The 15,523-nt window shown below is 47.2% G+C and overlaps 1 protein-coding gene across 4 annotated transcripts in view; it reads right to left on the bottom strand.

Moving 5' to 3' along the window:
- Positions 1 to 8,985, bottom strand: part of LOC149372002 (cytochrome P450 3A14-like) — a 48,597-nt gene extending 39,612 nt beyond the window's left edge. The window contains exons 1-2 of one of the 4 annotated variants that reach the window (XM_089566366.1): positions 8,878 to 8,918; positions 8,121 to 8,209 (exon numbers count right to left, since the gene is read on the bottom strand). In XM_089566366.1, coding sequence (XP_089422492.1) covers positions 8,121 to 8,179 — 59 coding nt within the window. In that variant the 5' untranslated portion in view covers positions 8,180 to 8,209; positions 8,878 to 8,918. Of the gene's footprint in view, positions 1 to 8,120; positions 8,210 to 8,401; positions 8,453 to 8,877 lie in introns of those variants that run through there. The other 3 variants (XM_089566365.1, XM_089566364.1, XM_089566367.1) reach the window with 3 other exon arrangements.
- Between the last annotated feature and the right edge of the window lie 6,538 nt (positions 8,986 to 15,523).

Genomic DNA, 15,523 nt, shown 5'->3' with positions numbered 1-15,523 from the left:
TTCCTAGAAAGATTCCAGAGCCCGTCCTTCTGGAGGACTGGATGTATTCCTTCTATTGCGAAAGTTTAAAAGAAATGGCTGAGGCTTAGCTTAGGTTAAGCCTAGTCAGATGCGAAGCATATTGTCGTCGAGTTGCATATCGAGCACGCCGCTTGACTAGACGTTCTTCACGCTCTTCATCACACTCTGTAGCACGCCGCAACTTTTGCTTCTCATTCCAACGAGCAGCCCTGTCTCCAGGAGGCATTTCTATCCCGTGTACGCCTAGCGTACCTAGCGGCAGAAGCAGGAAACACATTGGTCGCGACGCCTCGCGTGACGGCGTGAGCTGGGGCCCTGTTTCTCCTATGTCGTAACATCACGCATCACGTGGTCCTCCTTGGTCGCGACGCCTCGCGCGACGGCGCGAGTTGGGCCCCCGTTTTTCATCTGCTGTGACGTCACGCATCACGTGGTATGACATGGAGGTCACGAAAGGTCAATGGTAACGACACCGTCGCGCCCGAGGAGCTGGGTTGGGCTATTTTAGTATGCTTCGTATAAAATTGTAAGAACTGCAGCCGAGCAGGGAATTGAAGCGCGGATGTTTCACTTGGAAGCGGAGAACCCAAAACTTAATTTGGTTGATCCACGTGTTTTAACATCCTAAAGCGAATCGGGTTATAAGAGACGCCGTAGTGGAGGTCTCCGGATGACTTCAACCACATGATATTCCTTACTTACATCGCACAGTACACAGACCTCTAGCATTTCGGCTCCATTGAAATGTGGTCGCCGCGGCAGGGATCGAACCCACGTCTTTTAGGTCAGTAGCCGAGTACCTGAACCACTGAGTAGGGCGCCGGTCCGAAACGATGTTTACCGCCCTGTTGACACGTCCACACTAGATCTGCTTCAGTGTTGCCAAATCGTAAAACAGACAATTTTGGGCGCTCTCTTTGAGCTCTTCACACCTCCCGCATGAACGTCAAGTTCACAATGTACTTTTCACCCTTTTCACCGGGGCCAGGAACGAAGCCGTGTCTTTCGGGCCAGCAGCTGAGCGCCGTAACCACCGAGCCACCACGGCGGCGAAATTCAAAAAATGGCATCAAAATTTTGGAATCGGATTGCAGCACCAACCTCCACGTTCATAAATATACATGCATCATTTTGAACTAAGTCAAACAAAATTTAAGCAGAAGCCAGCAGCTGATAATGACATCATTATGCGTCATGGTAAATGGAGGTAATGTGTCTTCCTGTAAGAAATGAATGACTGAAATACTTGCGGCCCTTTTCATCCATTTAAATTATCTTTCTTGTGTTCTCTCATTTTTCAAAGGAAAATGTCTGAGAAAATTAAGCCTGTCTTCGTAGTCGTTGGCTTTCCCTTTTGTGAGCTAGAAAAAAAATTGCTTTAAATTCACTCCGCACATACGTCATTACAATGTTACTTTTTTTTTTATTCGAAAATAGCACCTAGGCAGCGCTACGAAACTCGTGCCTTGCTCTGTCGTCCCGCTGGTGCCCTATAGCACTTTCGCTGCCAGTTGAACTACCTTGGTAGCATGCCTACGTTCGCTGAACACGAGCATTTTGCTGGACGCTACGCTCTCTCACATCTACACCTTTTAATTCAACCTGCGGAGACGCAGACGCAATGGTAACTCTTGCCTGAGTGGCGCCATCTGGTTTTTATAACGTCAACTTATTCCTTTAAAACTACCGGTGCTTCTCGGTAGGTCTGTGAACGCCAGAAATGTCAAACTAATTAAAAAAGAAAGCGGATTTATCGCACATTCACTCTGTTATGAGTTAGATCAGATGAAGAGAGCATCTCGTACCCCACTTAATGCTATTGAGCATATTAACAAATGTAACAACAACGGTGCAGTCAGTCTGAGCAAGAGCAACACATGCTGTTGAGGTAGTTGGTTGTTTTTCATGCCTACACGAAGCAATGCAGAAGGATAGACGGCGCACAAGACTAGGAGGACTACAGGAGGGAGCGCTGAGCAAGGGGCCCTGCTTAAAAGCACGTGCCGTGTTGGAAACGCAATCTCCTTACGTATGCAGGAGCCACGTAGGCTAAACTTGTAAAGGTGCGTACACAACGCGAGCGAATGCTGCAGCTCAGCTTTTGGAGCATGCGCTCTTCGAAACGCGTCATTCTTTTAGCGTACGCTATCCATATGGGGGGATGCCGGCATGCGCTCTTCTAAAGCTCCTGATACGATCGAGGTTCCGGGCGAAGCAATTCACCACATGGTGAACGAGAGATACGAAACGGTGAAGCGGCATCGTTCAGGAGGTGAACAAGAAACGCGGTTTGTATACAATCATTTACATCGTGGTTGGCATAATGCGTTCGTTTAAGAGGAAAAATTATTAGAACGACTGTAGAGTTTAACGAAGCAGTTCCACCCATTATACACTTTTAGTAAACTTTTGTCTATAGACTACGAATAGACAAAAATAAATATCTGTAGGAAGGCGACAGAGTCTATAAGAAGTATATAGACTGTCTATAGACCATTTTTATAAGAGACAAGCTCAGTAAAGGTCTGAATGTGGATACAGTTCCACTGACGAAATAATGTTCGGATAAGGGCGTCTCCCAGGTTTAGCCAAAAGTGTTCCGCTGACACATCTGCGCTGAGCATTCGTTCGTGTTGTCATGAAATTTAGGCCCCAAATCCGTCCAGGAGAGGGGTGTCCAATCTTGGTTCACTCCGGCAGCTGCACTGATTCATTTCGGGAAGCCCTAAACTACACCGCCTTACGACAGCCAAAGTGACCGCCATGACGACGTCGTGGTTCCATGAAACAATTCGTTTCGCCAAACAAAAAGAAGTGGTAGAAACTGGCCACCGCTATTAACTTCTGGAGAGTCTCTTGTGACCACGATCTTCGAAGGTCTCATCTCTATGCCTGCGTGTGTCTGGAAGGCAGGTGAGGATAAGTAACTTCCGTCTTAATCCGTTCTGCCACAAGGGAGAAAAAGACCCATTTCCGTTACAGGATGCAGCTACTTGGTACGCATAGCGCCTTACAGCAATACGTGATCTTTCTATGTCTAATGAAACACCTTCGGAGCCGTTCAACGTGGCTCCGAATGGCGGATCACAACAGCGCCTATTCTGAGGGGGAGCACTTCGCGGAGGAATGTGCATGAAGTTGTTTACCGAAGACCTGCACTCGCAGAGGAGGTGTGGCGCCGAGAAGTTATCGCGGTTGCCAGGTGAAGAGCTAGCTAAAATCACAGAGGTGATTTTTATGCCACCGCTGGCATGGCACCGTCGCTTCAGTTCAGCGACCGCGGCACGCTTCTTGTACGCTGGTGTTAGAAATCGCGACGCGATTGGCTCTAGTTCCATGATACGTGTGGAAGCACCGAAGATCAGAGGAAGACTGTGAAGAGGGCGCGCTCCGCGCGCTCAGTGGTTCCGAGCAGCTCCGAGTGGTTCCGAGTGGTTCCGAGCAGCTGCAGTGGTTCCGAGTGATGACGCTTTCTGACGTCATACCACATTATGGAATATCAATTTTCGTGTTTCTAAATTAAAAGTAATTGTGTTCGACTTCATATGCACTGATATGATACATTTTTTTTCATTCTTCGTCTTCAAGACATCATTTTACGCCATTCGGCTTAAACTCTTTATGATACGTCAAACTCTGCAGCGGTGTGAACCCTAACGGGTTTCCGGCTTCCTGTTTTCAGTTCGCGATGTCAGGTGAGGCCTTAGCGCTTTGTATAAAAACGCCGCTAACAAAAGAGGAGACCCCGCTACCCAACCAGGTGGATATGGTTTGTGCCATGTCTTTGGATATAAAACTTTAGAAACTTCATATTCCGGTCATATATCTGCATCTGCCGCTTTTATTGGGCCAGAACTAAGAGGATAGCTTACTGTCTTCCCACCTGCGCCGTTCAGGGCAAAACCTCACCTATATTGTAGAGAAATAAAACCACCGGCAGCAGGTTGCCCAGCTCCTAGGTGGCACAGATGTTCTTTACTTTTTTTTTGGTTGCTTTCCTCTTTTTCAGGGCTCTAGAGGCTGCATACCGACTTTATTGTGTCGCCACCCTTCTTGATATTGTAAGAATTCGACAAACCATGTGCGTACGCTTATGAATTTCTCAAGTAATTAATTACAAAACGTCAAGGACAGCTTATGCACAATGTTTCATCCCAGACATAAACTGAACTTAAATCTCTCGTATGCAATGCAGGAATGTCTTCAACAGAATAGTCATGTCATAACGAGCGCAACAGAATTTCAACTTGCTTCCCACCGCCGATAGATCACATCACTCATCGCCTTGCAAAGCACAGAAACAGAATTAAAAAACCTCGAAAAAAATCGTCGAAACCCTATATGGAGCATGACGGCGAAGACATCGAACCGAATGGACTCCACATATACGCTTAACTCATATACAGCTTGCTTTGTTTATTTCATACAATTCTTAAGTCATTAGCTGCTTCTCTTTTGATGTTTCTTCATTATAAACTACCTCTTTCATTTACATGGTCGCTTCATTGCTAAACTGAGGTTTCGTTCTTTTGTTCCAGCCCCGATACCTTACCCCCACCGTACCTCACATATACAGGGTGTTTCAGCCATGTTTTTACAAAATTTTTAAACAGACTGAGTTAGAAGAGCGATTCTTTCGGCATAGTATTTTCAGCTGTGCAGTACATCAGAATACAGTTCAGACGTGCTAACTAGCAGGCTGGTAAACTAATACTAAATGGTTAACCTTTTAACTATTGCGGTTATCCTTAATTATTAAGAGGCCGCCGTAATTAATATACATACCAGTTCTTAAAATGTCGAAAACGATGTTACCCTCGGCACTGTGGCAAAAGCCTATTTTTAAAAATTGTGTAAAGTCAGGTGAAACACCGTGTATACACCCAGGTGAAACACCCCCACGCTTGCACTGCCTACAGAAAATAATATGGCAAAGACATTGAAGACTGCCTACTTGTGGGAATGCGAAAAGACGTCATGAATGTTTGGTTGCTGTTTGCGAACTGAGTTTATTTCAGACGGTCAGTATTTTTTTGTTTCGAAGTAGGACACCACCCAACACATACACACGCGTACGACACCACCCGGAACACTGTACGACCAACGGTTGCATAACAATTTTCATACGAAAGCCTGGGAAAGCATGCATTTGAAAAAGTACTTGATGCAGGGCTTGTTGGTTTATGTTACAATATATTTAACGGTGCAAAAAGGCACACACACAGGAAAAGACACTGTATACGAAAAGGCACTTACTGTCCGTTTTCTTCTGTCTTTTCCTGTGTGTGTGCCTTTTCGCGTCGTTAAAAATAATGCAATTGAAGGTGCATATCTCATCGATTCGAACCCCTGTCGCAAGCTAGCCTCCAACGTCTTCAGAATGAGTAAGCTACATGCAACGAGAAATCCTATGACACCACCCGGAACGCTGTACGACAGGCGGTTAAGTCACTGTTTTCGTACAGACGTCACCTCATGCATGACCCCACATGGAGGTCGGCCAATGGCGGGTATATAGAGACGAATGACATGTATACGACTGTCTGAAGTGCCGGCGCTGGGCTTGCTGTGTGGGTCATACGGCAGCTTGATGACGTCACCCTTTTTGGCTTGCAATCGCTGGGACTTTCTGTACCATCTGCGGGCACACGGTCACTCACACGCCGCCGGCTTTTCTCGTAATGGGCCTAGTAATTCTTTCGCATTGAAAGAATAGTGTTAACGACCACATTGTTCTCAAAACGCTAACAAGAGAGACGGCATTGGCTGTTGCCTGGTGTGTTGTTTATATATATTTTTTTTTCAGGAGTGCACGAGGACCTATGTGATCTGCGCAAGAGTTCCTACATTGTGACGGTGTAGGTTGTATGCTTAAAGTGCGCTGCACATCAGCCCAGAAAATTTGTTTTAGCTTGAGCTCGTTTAACGATCGCGTTGCCAGAACAATAAAGAGTAGTCGAATCAGCCGTTCACGCAAAAGTTTCCAATGTAAAGCGACGTAAACCATCTCTACAGATACTAATTAAACTAAAGAAACAACGCAAAAGCTCGCTTTCGCTGTCAGTTTATTATAAGATTAGCTAAGGAACACTCTTTTGATAACGTTACACTGTGAAAACATCAGTGTAATGTATTCCTTAGACCCGTGCTATTTAAAACACAGTAGTTCACAAGCATTGTGACCGTGCTATTTACGAAAACGCAAACTTGTTATCTACGACGAATAAAGCCAGAAGAAAGGAGAATGACGGCCACCAAAGGAAAGATATGGTTATCGTTGGTGACCTCGCGAGGGCGCAGATCCCTGTTACGTCGTCCGCAAGATATTGCCGCAAATCTTTGTAATGTTTGTTCATTCTTCAAAGCTGCCGGCACGCCGCTTTAACGTTTTGTCTGTGATGCAAGGCGTGACAAGATTTATCTCGATAGATCGCATCCAGGTGGAGCCGATTCTACGTCGTTCCAGATTGTTGCAGTAACTTCGCACGCTTTGTCTCGAAAGTTCGCTATCAGCTTTGAATTGAGCCCAGCCGAGACCGGCGGGAATTCTGTTCGGCGACCACCGGGCACGCTTGTTGCTACGCCGCCGCCGAGCGATTCAGTCCATTGTGGGCACAAGTCAGCTCAAATAAAGAGTTTTGTATAGAAGTCTTTTTTGCTGCCTTCCTGCTCTCCGGGCATCAGCCACCACAGATTCGCAGAGAATTTGCATGGAATGTTTCCTGATGGAAAGTACCGGCTACAATAAAACTAAGCACAACAAATTGAGGACAAGCTGACGTTACCGTTATTAACTGATTGCGGCTTACTAACGACGACAATGGCTTCTTTCAGGGAAAATTTACGTTTTATAATGAAATACAGAGATGGCCGCAAAATGAGCTACAGTATGTGCCACTCCAGACCATTTTCACAGCGAAACTACTACGAAGTCAAATATTGGTCGCTTTGCGGATGTCTTAGGTTTGACCGCTCAGCCATTCACTTCCAGAAAGCAATGATGAGTCACGTAAAACTACTGACATGTGACACATACATCAGGCCAAAGCTCGAATATGCTTCGATAGCATGGGATTCATTTAGTAAGCTAAACATTAACAAAACAGAGCGGGTTCAGAAAAAGCTGTTCGGATTATTTATTCAAAGTTTAAAATCATCGACTACCCCACTCAGCTTTTCATAGTTAATAATTTGAATCACTTGAAACGCGAACAAGAAAACACCGTTTCGATTTTTACTCTTTGTTTAACCAGGAGTTAGCTCTGGACCCCGCTCAGTACTTACCCCCTTTACCCAAGCGACATACTCGGCATCATCACATTCACTCACAGACGCCGCATTTGCAAAAACTCACTGTGTTAAGCATGTTTTTTTTTCCACGGACAGTAATCGATTATAATCATGTTATGGCATTGTCTTAGTTTAGTAGCACTTGTGACTTCTTTCTTGTGCATATTTCTCTCGGCTGTGTTCTGTAGCTTTCTGAAATACCCTTATTGATAGACTCCCGCCCTGCTTTGACCCTGACAAGGGTCTGCAGTATGTACTAAATTTAGAAATAATACTCTTTACGTCTTCATCAAAATCCCTATTTCAAATCTAAATTTCTCAGTAATAGACACGTATTTTGCCGCCATAGGAACGGCAAAAGATCTGCCAGGCACTACTTAAAATTTTACTAGGAAAACAAGTTTCATAGGGTTTAGATAAGTGTCAATTTAAAGCAACAATGTCGTCAAAACACGCAGTCGAAAAAGCTTGCATAGTTCCCAAAAGCGCAGTAACATATCGAGAAGTAAAAAATTTAGCGCCGCCCTTTGGTGTGTTTTTACTAAACAAGCTAGAAAAAGAGAATTAACAAAGCTCTGCTTACATGGGTCACTGCTGCTTCGGGTTAATAATTCAGTGCGAGACAAAATATTCCTGGCAAAGACGCATGAAACAAGCTCACGCAGGCAGCCGCGTTTGCAACGCATATCATGCTGTCCCGTCCTTTTTACGACGCTCATCCCTCCAGTTAGCGAGTTCCCAAGTAACGCTATAGCCTGATTACAATTGCTCGTGGTCAAATGTGAGCCCATCCGCTTTGCTGTACTCACATGAAGAGCGCTGTCACGAGGCACACGCCCAAGCCGAGTAGCACCGCTGTCGTCAGCATACCGACGCTGCTGTGACCGCAGATGTGCACCTGAAGTGAGAAGGGTGGCGCATGCTCTCCTGACGAAACACGTTCGGACAGCGTATACATATACTCGATATGCCAACTGGGCTGTAACCGCCGCCGGCGAGTTATCTCGCACGCCGGCAACACATCATCTGCCGGTCTTACGCAGAGATAACACTCAAGTGTTCAACGAAACAAACAAAAAAGCCGCCTTACGGAGAACAAATGCATGCTCCGCTGACATCGGGATTCACTGTACTCTCAGTGAGTAGCGGAACAAGCAAGGATTAGATTTCAGGTCGATTCATTTGGAAGAGCGCAGCTGCCAGCCACCGCCAACGACCGATAACGATAACAGCTCACCCATACCATAGGCCGCTCAACAGTTTGCATGTATATGCATATCTCTTCTCGCTTGCAGTACCTTCGAAACAACAATAGAGCATGGCTCGCATTGTTCTCAAAATGCTGTCACCTTTAGCCCGGTATTAGAACCCGTGTGTTCACGAGTGCACGATGATTTTCCCCCCCGACGGCAGATAGCTATAAGCTGACCGCTTACAGTAACTTGGATCCTCACAGTGTGTACCACATCAGCGCACAAAAACTCTTTTAAGCTTGAGATTATTTGGCAGTTACGTTACGAGAGCCAAATAAACAAGAAGTAGTAGTCGAATCAGTAGTTCGCTCACCGGTTTCCAGAATAAATCGACGTAAATGATGTCACGGCTACCTACGCTATGGACAGAAGTTCGTAAAGGCTCATCTCCGTGGACACTTCCGAGGCGCACGCGCCCAGCCCCGCGCCGCGACAAGCGTCGGAAATCATACGCAACTCGATGGCCTGTCACCTCCTGTCGCTGGTACTCGCGCTCAGCTCAGCCGGCTCAGCTCAGTGAAGAAATCGGCGCGAAGGGCCATACCGGATGCCGAGAGAACTGCGTTCTCTGATTGGTTCAACCGACCGCAAACCAGCGAGCCACTTCCGGCGCCGGCGCAAGCGCGGCGCGAATATCTCACCTGGACAGGTATTTGCCAAGCGCTAGCGCCAGTTCACGTCTGCGCCTCGCGCATGCGCAGACCGGCTCCGGCGCACGCTGGCACGCGTAGGCGCTGAGCACGTGCGCCTCGGAACTCGATGGACACATCCTAGGCGTACGGGCGGAGCGCCTACGCGCACGGGCGTACATTGGAGCCTGTCTGCGCATGCGCAATCGGGGCGCAGAGATATGTGCATGTCAGGTACTGGCACCTGCGCACGGGTGCTCGCGCGCGCGTCGGAAGCGGGGTCCGGTTTACAACCGGAGGACCGCGGAGCTCTCGGGGACTCTTTTATTGCGAAAGCAATACTGCTTCTACTTTTCTGCCATCGATGGTCGTGGCGCCTCCTTACACAGCGGCGCGTCACGCGACCGTGTGACGTCACGACAGACCGAGAGACGGGGCCCCAGCTCGCGCCATCGACGGCGGCGGTACAGCCGTACATGCCAGCTGCGCCGCTCCACCACGTGACCGCGTGACGTCACGACAGACCGAAAGCCGGGGCCCCAGCTCGCTCCATCAATGGTGGAGGTATAGCATTACACGCCGGCTGCGCCGCTGCTGAGAGAGGGCGCTCGCTAGAGTGGGATAAAACGGGGGGGGGGGGGGGGGGGGCTGTAGCTGCGCTCCTCTCAGTGCGCTATGTCGGATGATGTGTACAAGGCGAGGCTGGAACGATCTGCTGCGGCCAAGCGACGGCGCCGCGCCGAAGAAACAGACGAAGAACGGGAAGAACGGCTTGCTAAACAACGTGCGTATGCAGCAGCCTGGCGAGCACACCAGCCAACATCGCTTGATGCGGGTGCATCTACAAGTGCAGCGCCAAGTTTAATGAGTGGTGTTAACGGTAGCGAAACTATGGAGATAGCCAGTTTGGAGACAAGTTTCATGGACGCTCTTAATGCCGAAGATACTTCAACCAGTGAAGAATCTATGAGTAGTATGGAACGACACAATTTCAACATACCAATTGTATAAACAGAGCTCCGGCTCGTGCCGTCGGCGCAGAGAGGCGGTAGACAAGGCGGATGCGGGCTGAAGAAACGGGTGAAGTTCCTTTCGCAATTTCCGGGCTTAACCAAGCTGAGCCTCTGCCAATTTTTTTTCTTCATGGCTGGAAGCTCTTCCAGGTTCCCTCAAGTTTTCTTGGAATCCTTTCAGCTCCCGAACTATCTTTTAGGGCGGAAGCCTTTAATGCCTCATCGTTGTAAGCAGGAGTTGTCGACAGAAATGTCACGCTTTTCAATTGGTCGAAATGGTCGATACGTCACAGTGTGCGAGTTTCAAACGCGGCCTTTGGCTAGTACTTTGGCTTGTAACCATGCAACCAATTAAAGGGATCGTATAGTGATGCTCTAAGTGGGACTGAGTTTAGTTAATTGCTCATTACCCATTTAGCCTAATTAACCTTTCTAGTCAGGCCAGATAAATAAATAAAACCGAGTAGGAAATTGGAAGGCTTTCGCCTCACCGCACTTTAGGTCAACAAAGTGCACCCCTGAATTTTTTTGTTCACGGCTTGACATTCTTTCAGTCGGCTCACGAGGTGGAGTGAGCCAGCACCAGCAGCATGTACATGCATGCCACTTTCGAAGCCCGTCGTGGCGCGGTGCTGGGCGCGCAGGCGTTGAGCCGGGGCGTTGATATAGCCACGGGAACGGTGTGACGTCACATCCACCGGAAGTCGTCACGGCATATTGAAAATTAGCACAGAATGGTCGGGAAAACGTCAGATTTGTGTCAAATTAGATGAAAAATTGTGTAATTAAACGTAATTAACACTTATGATCCCCAAAGGATGTATAATTTGTGGTATCGATATAGCCACGGGAACGGTGTGACGTCACATCCACCGGAAGTCATCACGGCATTGTGTCCACGGCTTCCGCCTCTCAACACTTTAGTTACCAAAGAGTCCGCTCAATTTTTCTTCTTCCTGACAGCGATGTAGTTGTTGACCTAAGCAGACATGGCGGATTTAGTGTTTTGTTGTTGTTGTTTTTACCTTAGTAAACTTGCCACATACCAACGCGAAGGGATTGGCCAAGGTATGGTGGTAAATGCCAAGGAAAATCATATAGTATTTGCGCAGAAAAGAAAGGCATGAAGGGAAGAAGTAGAAGAGTGGAATGAATGAAACCAGAAGAATAATAATAATTGTTTCAATATTCAAGTAAAAGCATATTATTGAAAAACCAAGAATAGAGAAAATTCCCATTTTTGTACATGAGGAAGCGTTTCGTATAGAGTTAAAAAAGCAATATGTAAGTTTGAAGGTAACCGTAAACCTTACTTAACGCGAATTCCTTGGCGCTCGCATCGAACGAGAGAAGAACTTCAAGAGATACAGGGAGTCCTAACCTCGAAAAAGTGACCTCCAGATACGTCTTTCTCTGAAATGCGAACCACAGGTAAGGGAGGAGAAAATGTTCTGACATGAGTCACAAAGGTTTGCCGTAGCGAACCCACATCTGCATCAGTGCGAATTCAGGTGGGAGATTCTGCATCGCAGAAGCGTCACTGACACCTTGCAAAGCCTTTATTTGCATGACCGTACATTCCAAGGGTAGTTTAAGTGCTGAAAATCTGGGGTACTGAGCAAACGAATCCCTGAAGCTAGCTGAGATATGTTGGAACCGCTGGAAACGGAAAATCGCCAACAGTATTTAAGCTGAGGGACGGATTACAGGGGCACTGACATCTGACCTTGCCAGTAAATCAGCCTCCTCGGTAAAATAGTGTTGATGTTGTTGTCGTTTACCTCAGTAAACATAGTGTTTTGGCGATACTTCTTTGTCGAGCGTGTGGCGGCGCTTCCTCCGGCCACCCGGTAGGCGCGCGCGCATTGAAGACATCGCGAAATCCGGTTCAGGTAGCTGAAGAATGCATCGTATTAAAAACAACATAACACTTGAAACAACGTCAACATGGCGCGAGCAAGCAGCTTTTCTTTTTCACGCCATATTGGTCCTATTCCAAACGTAGCCAGGTTGCAAAGTCTTCCAAAGCGCTGTTAAAGCATCTATAAAGCGGAGGTCCTATACTGACTGCTGTGATAACACGCCTGGGCTTGCAAAAGAAACAGCTTTCTTTGCTGACCTGCTCATGCTCTTCGTTCGCATACGAGCGACTGCGATCGAAGCGATGGATCGGACGCAAGGCAATCTGTTCGAGATACACTTACGCTTCGTGCACCGTCTTGTTCCCTCGTAAAGAACGGCCCATCAATCTCTTCTGCTCCCCTACGCACCAGGCACCTGCAGCGGCGCCGGACGGTCAATGCATTTACGATCATTTTTCGTCGGCGTTCTTGGAGTGTGCTTGTTTGTTTTTTATTGCGAAAGCAATACTAGTTGCACTTTCAGCCCGTCGCGTAGCGAGGCCGGTAGCTACCATATTAGCATATTGGATTGGATTGGATTGGATTGGATTGGATTGGATTGTATAACCGATCCATCACCACAAGTCTAACCACAAGCACCACCACCAGCTTCACTACCAGCTGAACCATGGCGTAGCTACGGATATTGCTTTCGCAATTACCGGGCTTAACCAAGCTAAGCCACAGCCATTTTTTGGGGGGGGATGCGGTAGATATCGCAGGAGGAACAACAACCATATCAATGAGGAAAGTAAATGCCGCTGGCAATTGCTTTTAATGCTACAAAATAACTAGTTTACCTGGTTCTAAATGCTTAATGGTCATGTTTGCTTCGTGAGGTGGTGTGTTATATCGGGCTGTTGCTACATGACCAGAAACGGCTTCTCGGAAAGTGCTGACGATCTTGTAAAAGCATTTGTTGGTTGCGAGGATGATGAGCGATTCTATCCGCATTCTTCCCGTAAGCTTTGCCTTGTTGCCGTGATTTCTGTGCCGTGTACCAGTTTATCTTATGCCCCGAGATCTGAATCCTCCACAATAGCGTTTGTTTTCACACGACCCTTGTTTACGTCGCTTTCGTTGTAGTGTTACCCCGCTCACCTGCTTAGATAACCTACGCATTCAGCGCATGGAAACTTTTATGAGGAGATCGTCTATTTGCTTTCCTTTTTTTCTGTTCTTTTTGTCACCTAGCTCACTCACCGTTTTGTGGGCAGGATCGAACGTGATAAGCTTAAAACTTCATATACATTCCCGGCCTGTCTTGTGACCGCGAGTATTTCTAACGCACTCTCCGCGAGTATATCTAGCACACTCTCCGCAAGAAACGTTCCCCCAGAACCACTTTTTTTTTCGCCTTAGACATGGAAGCAACTGACCCCTGGAATGAAGACGTGACAGAAAGTATCTGCTCCGGGCCCCCTATGCCCACCTAGATATCATGCTGTTTCGTCAGCGCAAAATGCAGGAACCAGATGTTCTGCGCAGGTAGATAGATAGGCCTCATTGGCATCCCCTTGGAATAAGGATGGTGACGAGTGCCACCTTGCCTAGTAAATTAAATTTACTGTTATAATTAATTATCTGCTCATCGCTCTTAAGGGATTGTCAGATTCTTTCGCGGCGGCGTTAGAGTGTTGTTGTAACCGGAGGGGGTTGCACTGGAACGACTCACCCGATGGTTCTCGGGGCAAAAAATAAAAAAGTAAATAACAGATGGCGCCATCACCCGCAAGTTTAGCAAGTAAAATGTATATGTCAACACCGATTTCTGGATATTGTTCCCAGAGGTTGCGCTACAACGCGATTCCCTTCAAAACGGTGGCCATACATCCTTTTCTGTAAGGACGCTGCAAGTTTGAATCAACTTACGGGAAGATTTTTTATAGCTGCAGCTGCAGTTGTGTATGTCGCCAAGTAACCGCGGCGTTTACGCGAATGTGCAACGAAGGTTAACCAAACCCGCGGCGCATATGCAACGCGAACAAAGACGACGTTAAAACTACATCGTACGGTATTTGTGTCGCATAACCATACGTAACGAATGAAACTACGCAGTGTGTGCTAATGTTTCATTTGGTTTCCTTTTCAACTCGTTAATCTGCGACAGCCACCACTTCCTGGCCTTATGTGGATTGTTGCAACGCGAATGATACCACATTTACGCCTCTCCGCTATTTCCTGATCGCGCTGTCGCGCATCCTGTAACTTCCGTAGCTTTAGTTCTGTAGGAAGTTGTAGTTGATGCGCCTCAGAGCAACTTCTAACAGATCGTATCCTACAAAAGACATGGTCAAACTACCATCTGCCGTGGGTGGTGTCAGTGCGAGTGCGAATGTTGGTGAGAGTCGTGAAAAGGCCACGGAATGCTTCAGCTATTCTTGTAACGGCAGCCATTAAGAAGCTATACCAAAGAAACTTACTTCACGTTTTAAAAAAAAAAATCTGAGAATTAAATGCTTGCGGTCCTACACAACCAAATACACATATACAACTCACCGAACTCACCGCACCAGGCATTTGTTTGTTGCAAAACGTTCAGTTTATTATTCGCGAAGCAAACAAGGCGCAAACACTTGCACGGTTTGTAACAAAATATGAGCGGATATTGCTGAAAAGGCAGCCAAGAATATGTTCATATGAAATCTTGTGAAGATATTCGCGAGTATGCGCAACGGCAACCCTGAAGAAGCGAAATAGGGCGGCACCATTTTCAACCTACTTTTTTTCCCGCCCTATGCCCTCTCTCGGGATTCTGCCCATACGCAGAGCAGATCGTCATTCATGCTGTCAAGAACTGTCTTTGTTCACACGCCGCACTCATGCAAACCAAATTGCCCTAAGCAGCAGGCTCACACACAGTGAACAAGGAAGCCGAAAGCCCCATTTGGCTTGCCAGCGTTTTGAAAAGACAGCTTGCCTTCGTCTGGGCCCAGGCCGGTTTGAGATCAGCAGGCTGGTTTATAAGGCCTCTGGCGTTGGCTTTTTTTATTTTTTTTTGGACAGTTATGCATGTATTAAGTGTATTTCTAAGGTTTACAGTGTCACCTTCGTCGTATTGATAATAGTATTAGAGTAGTGTGACCATACAGCAGAAATCCCCATGATGTCCCCACTCCGGGTCGATCACGTGATCACTTGCTGAGTCATCAGAGTGGAGCTGCGTTGCTTTAACATGTGGTCATCAACTAAGCGGCATATGATACCGCTATATCTAACTGGGACTGTGTTATGCAGCCCGAAAGTGATCCCTTCCGGGAGACGAGAGGGGGAGGGGTGACAGTGTTTTAAGCATGAAATGCTTTTAGCTCCCGTTGTCGGCAGTGTGGTGACGTCACGCCGAGACCGAGAGCCATCATCCGGGCACTGAATTCCACTCATCCGGGCACTGAATTCCAGTCATCCGGGCACTGAAT

This window comes from Amblyomma mixtum, chromosome 1 (genome assembly GCF_055824585.1).
Source record: "Amblyomma mixtum isolate Tamu chromosome 1, ASM5582458v1, whole genome shotgun sequence".
Lineage (NCBI taxonomy): Eukaryota > Metazoa > Arthropoda > Arachnida > Ixodida > Ixodidae > Amblyomma > Amblyomma mixtum.
Note: the sequence above shows the minus strand (reverse complement) of the source record. Positions and strands in the feature narration are given on the sequence as shown.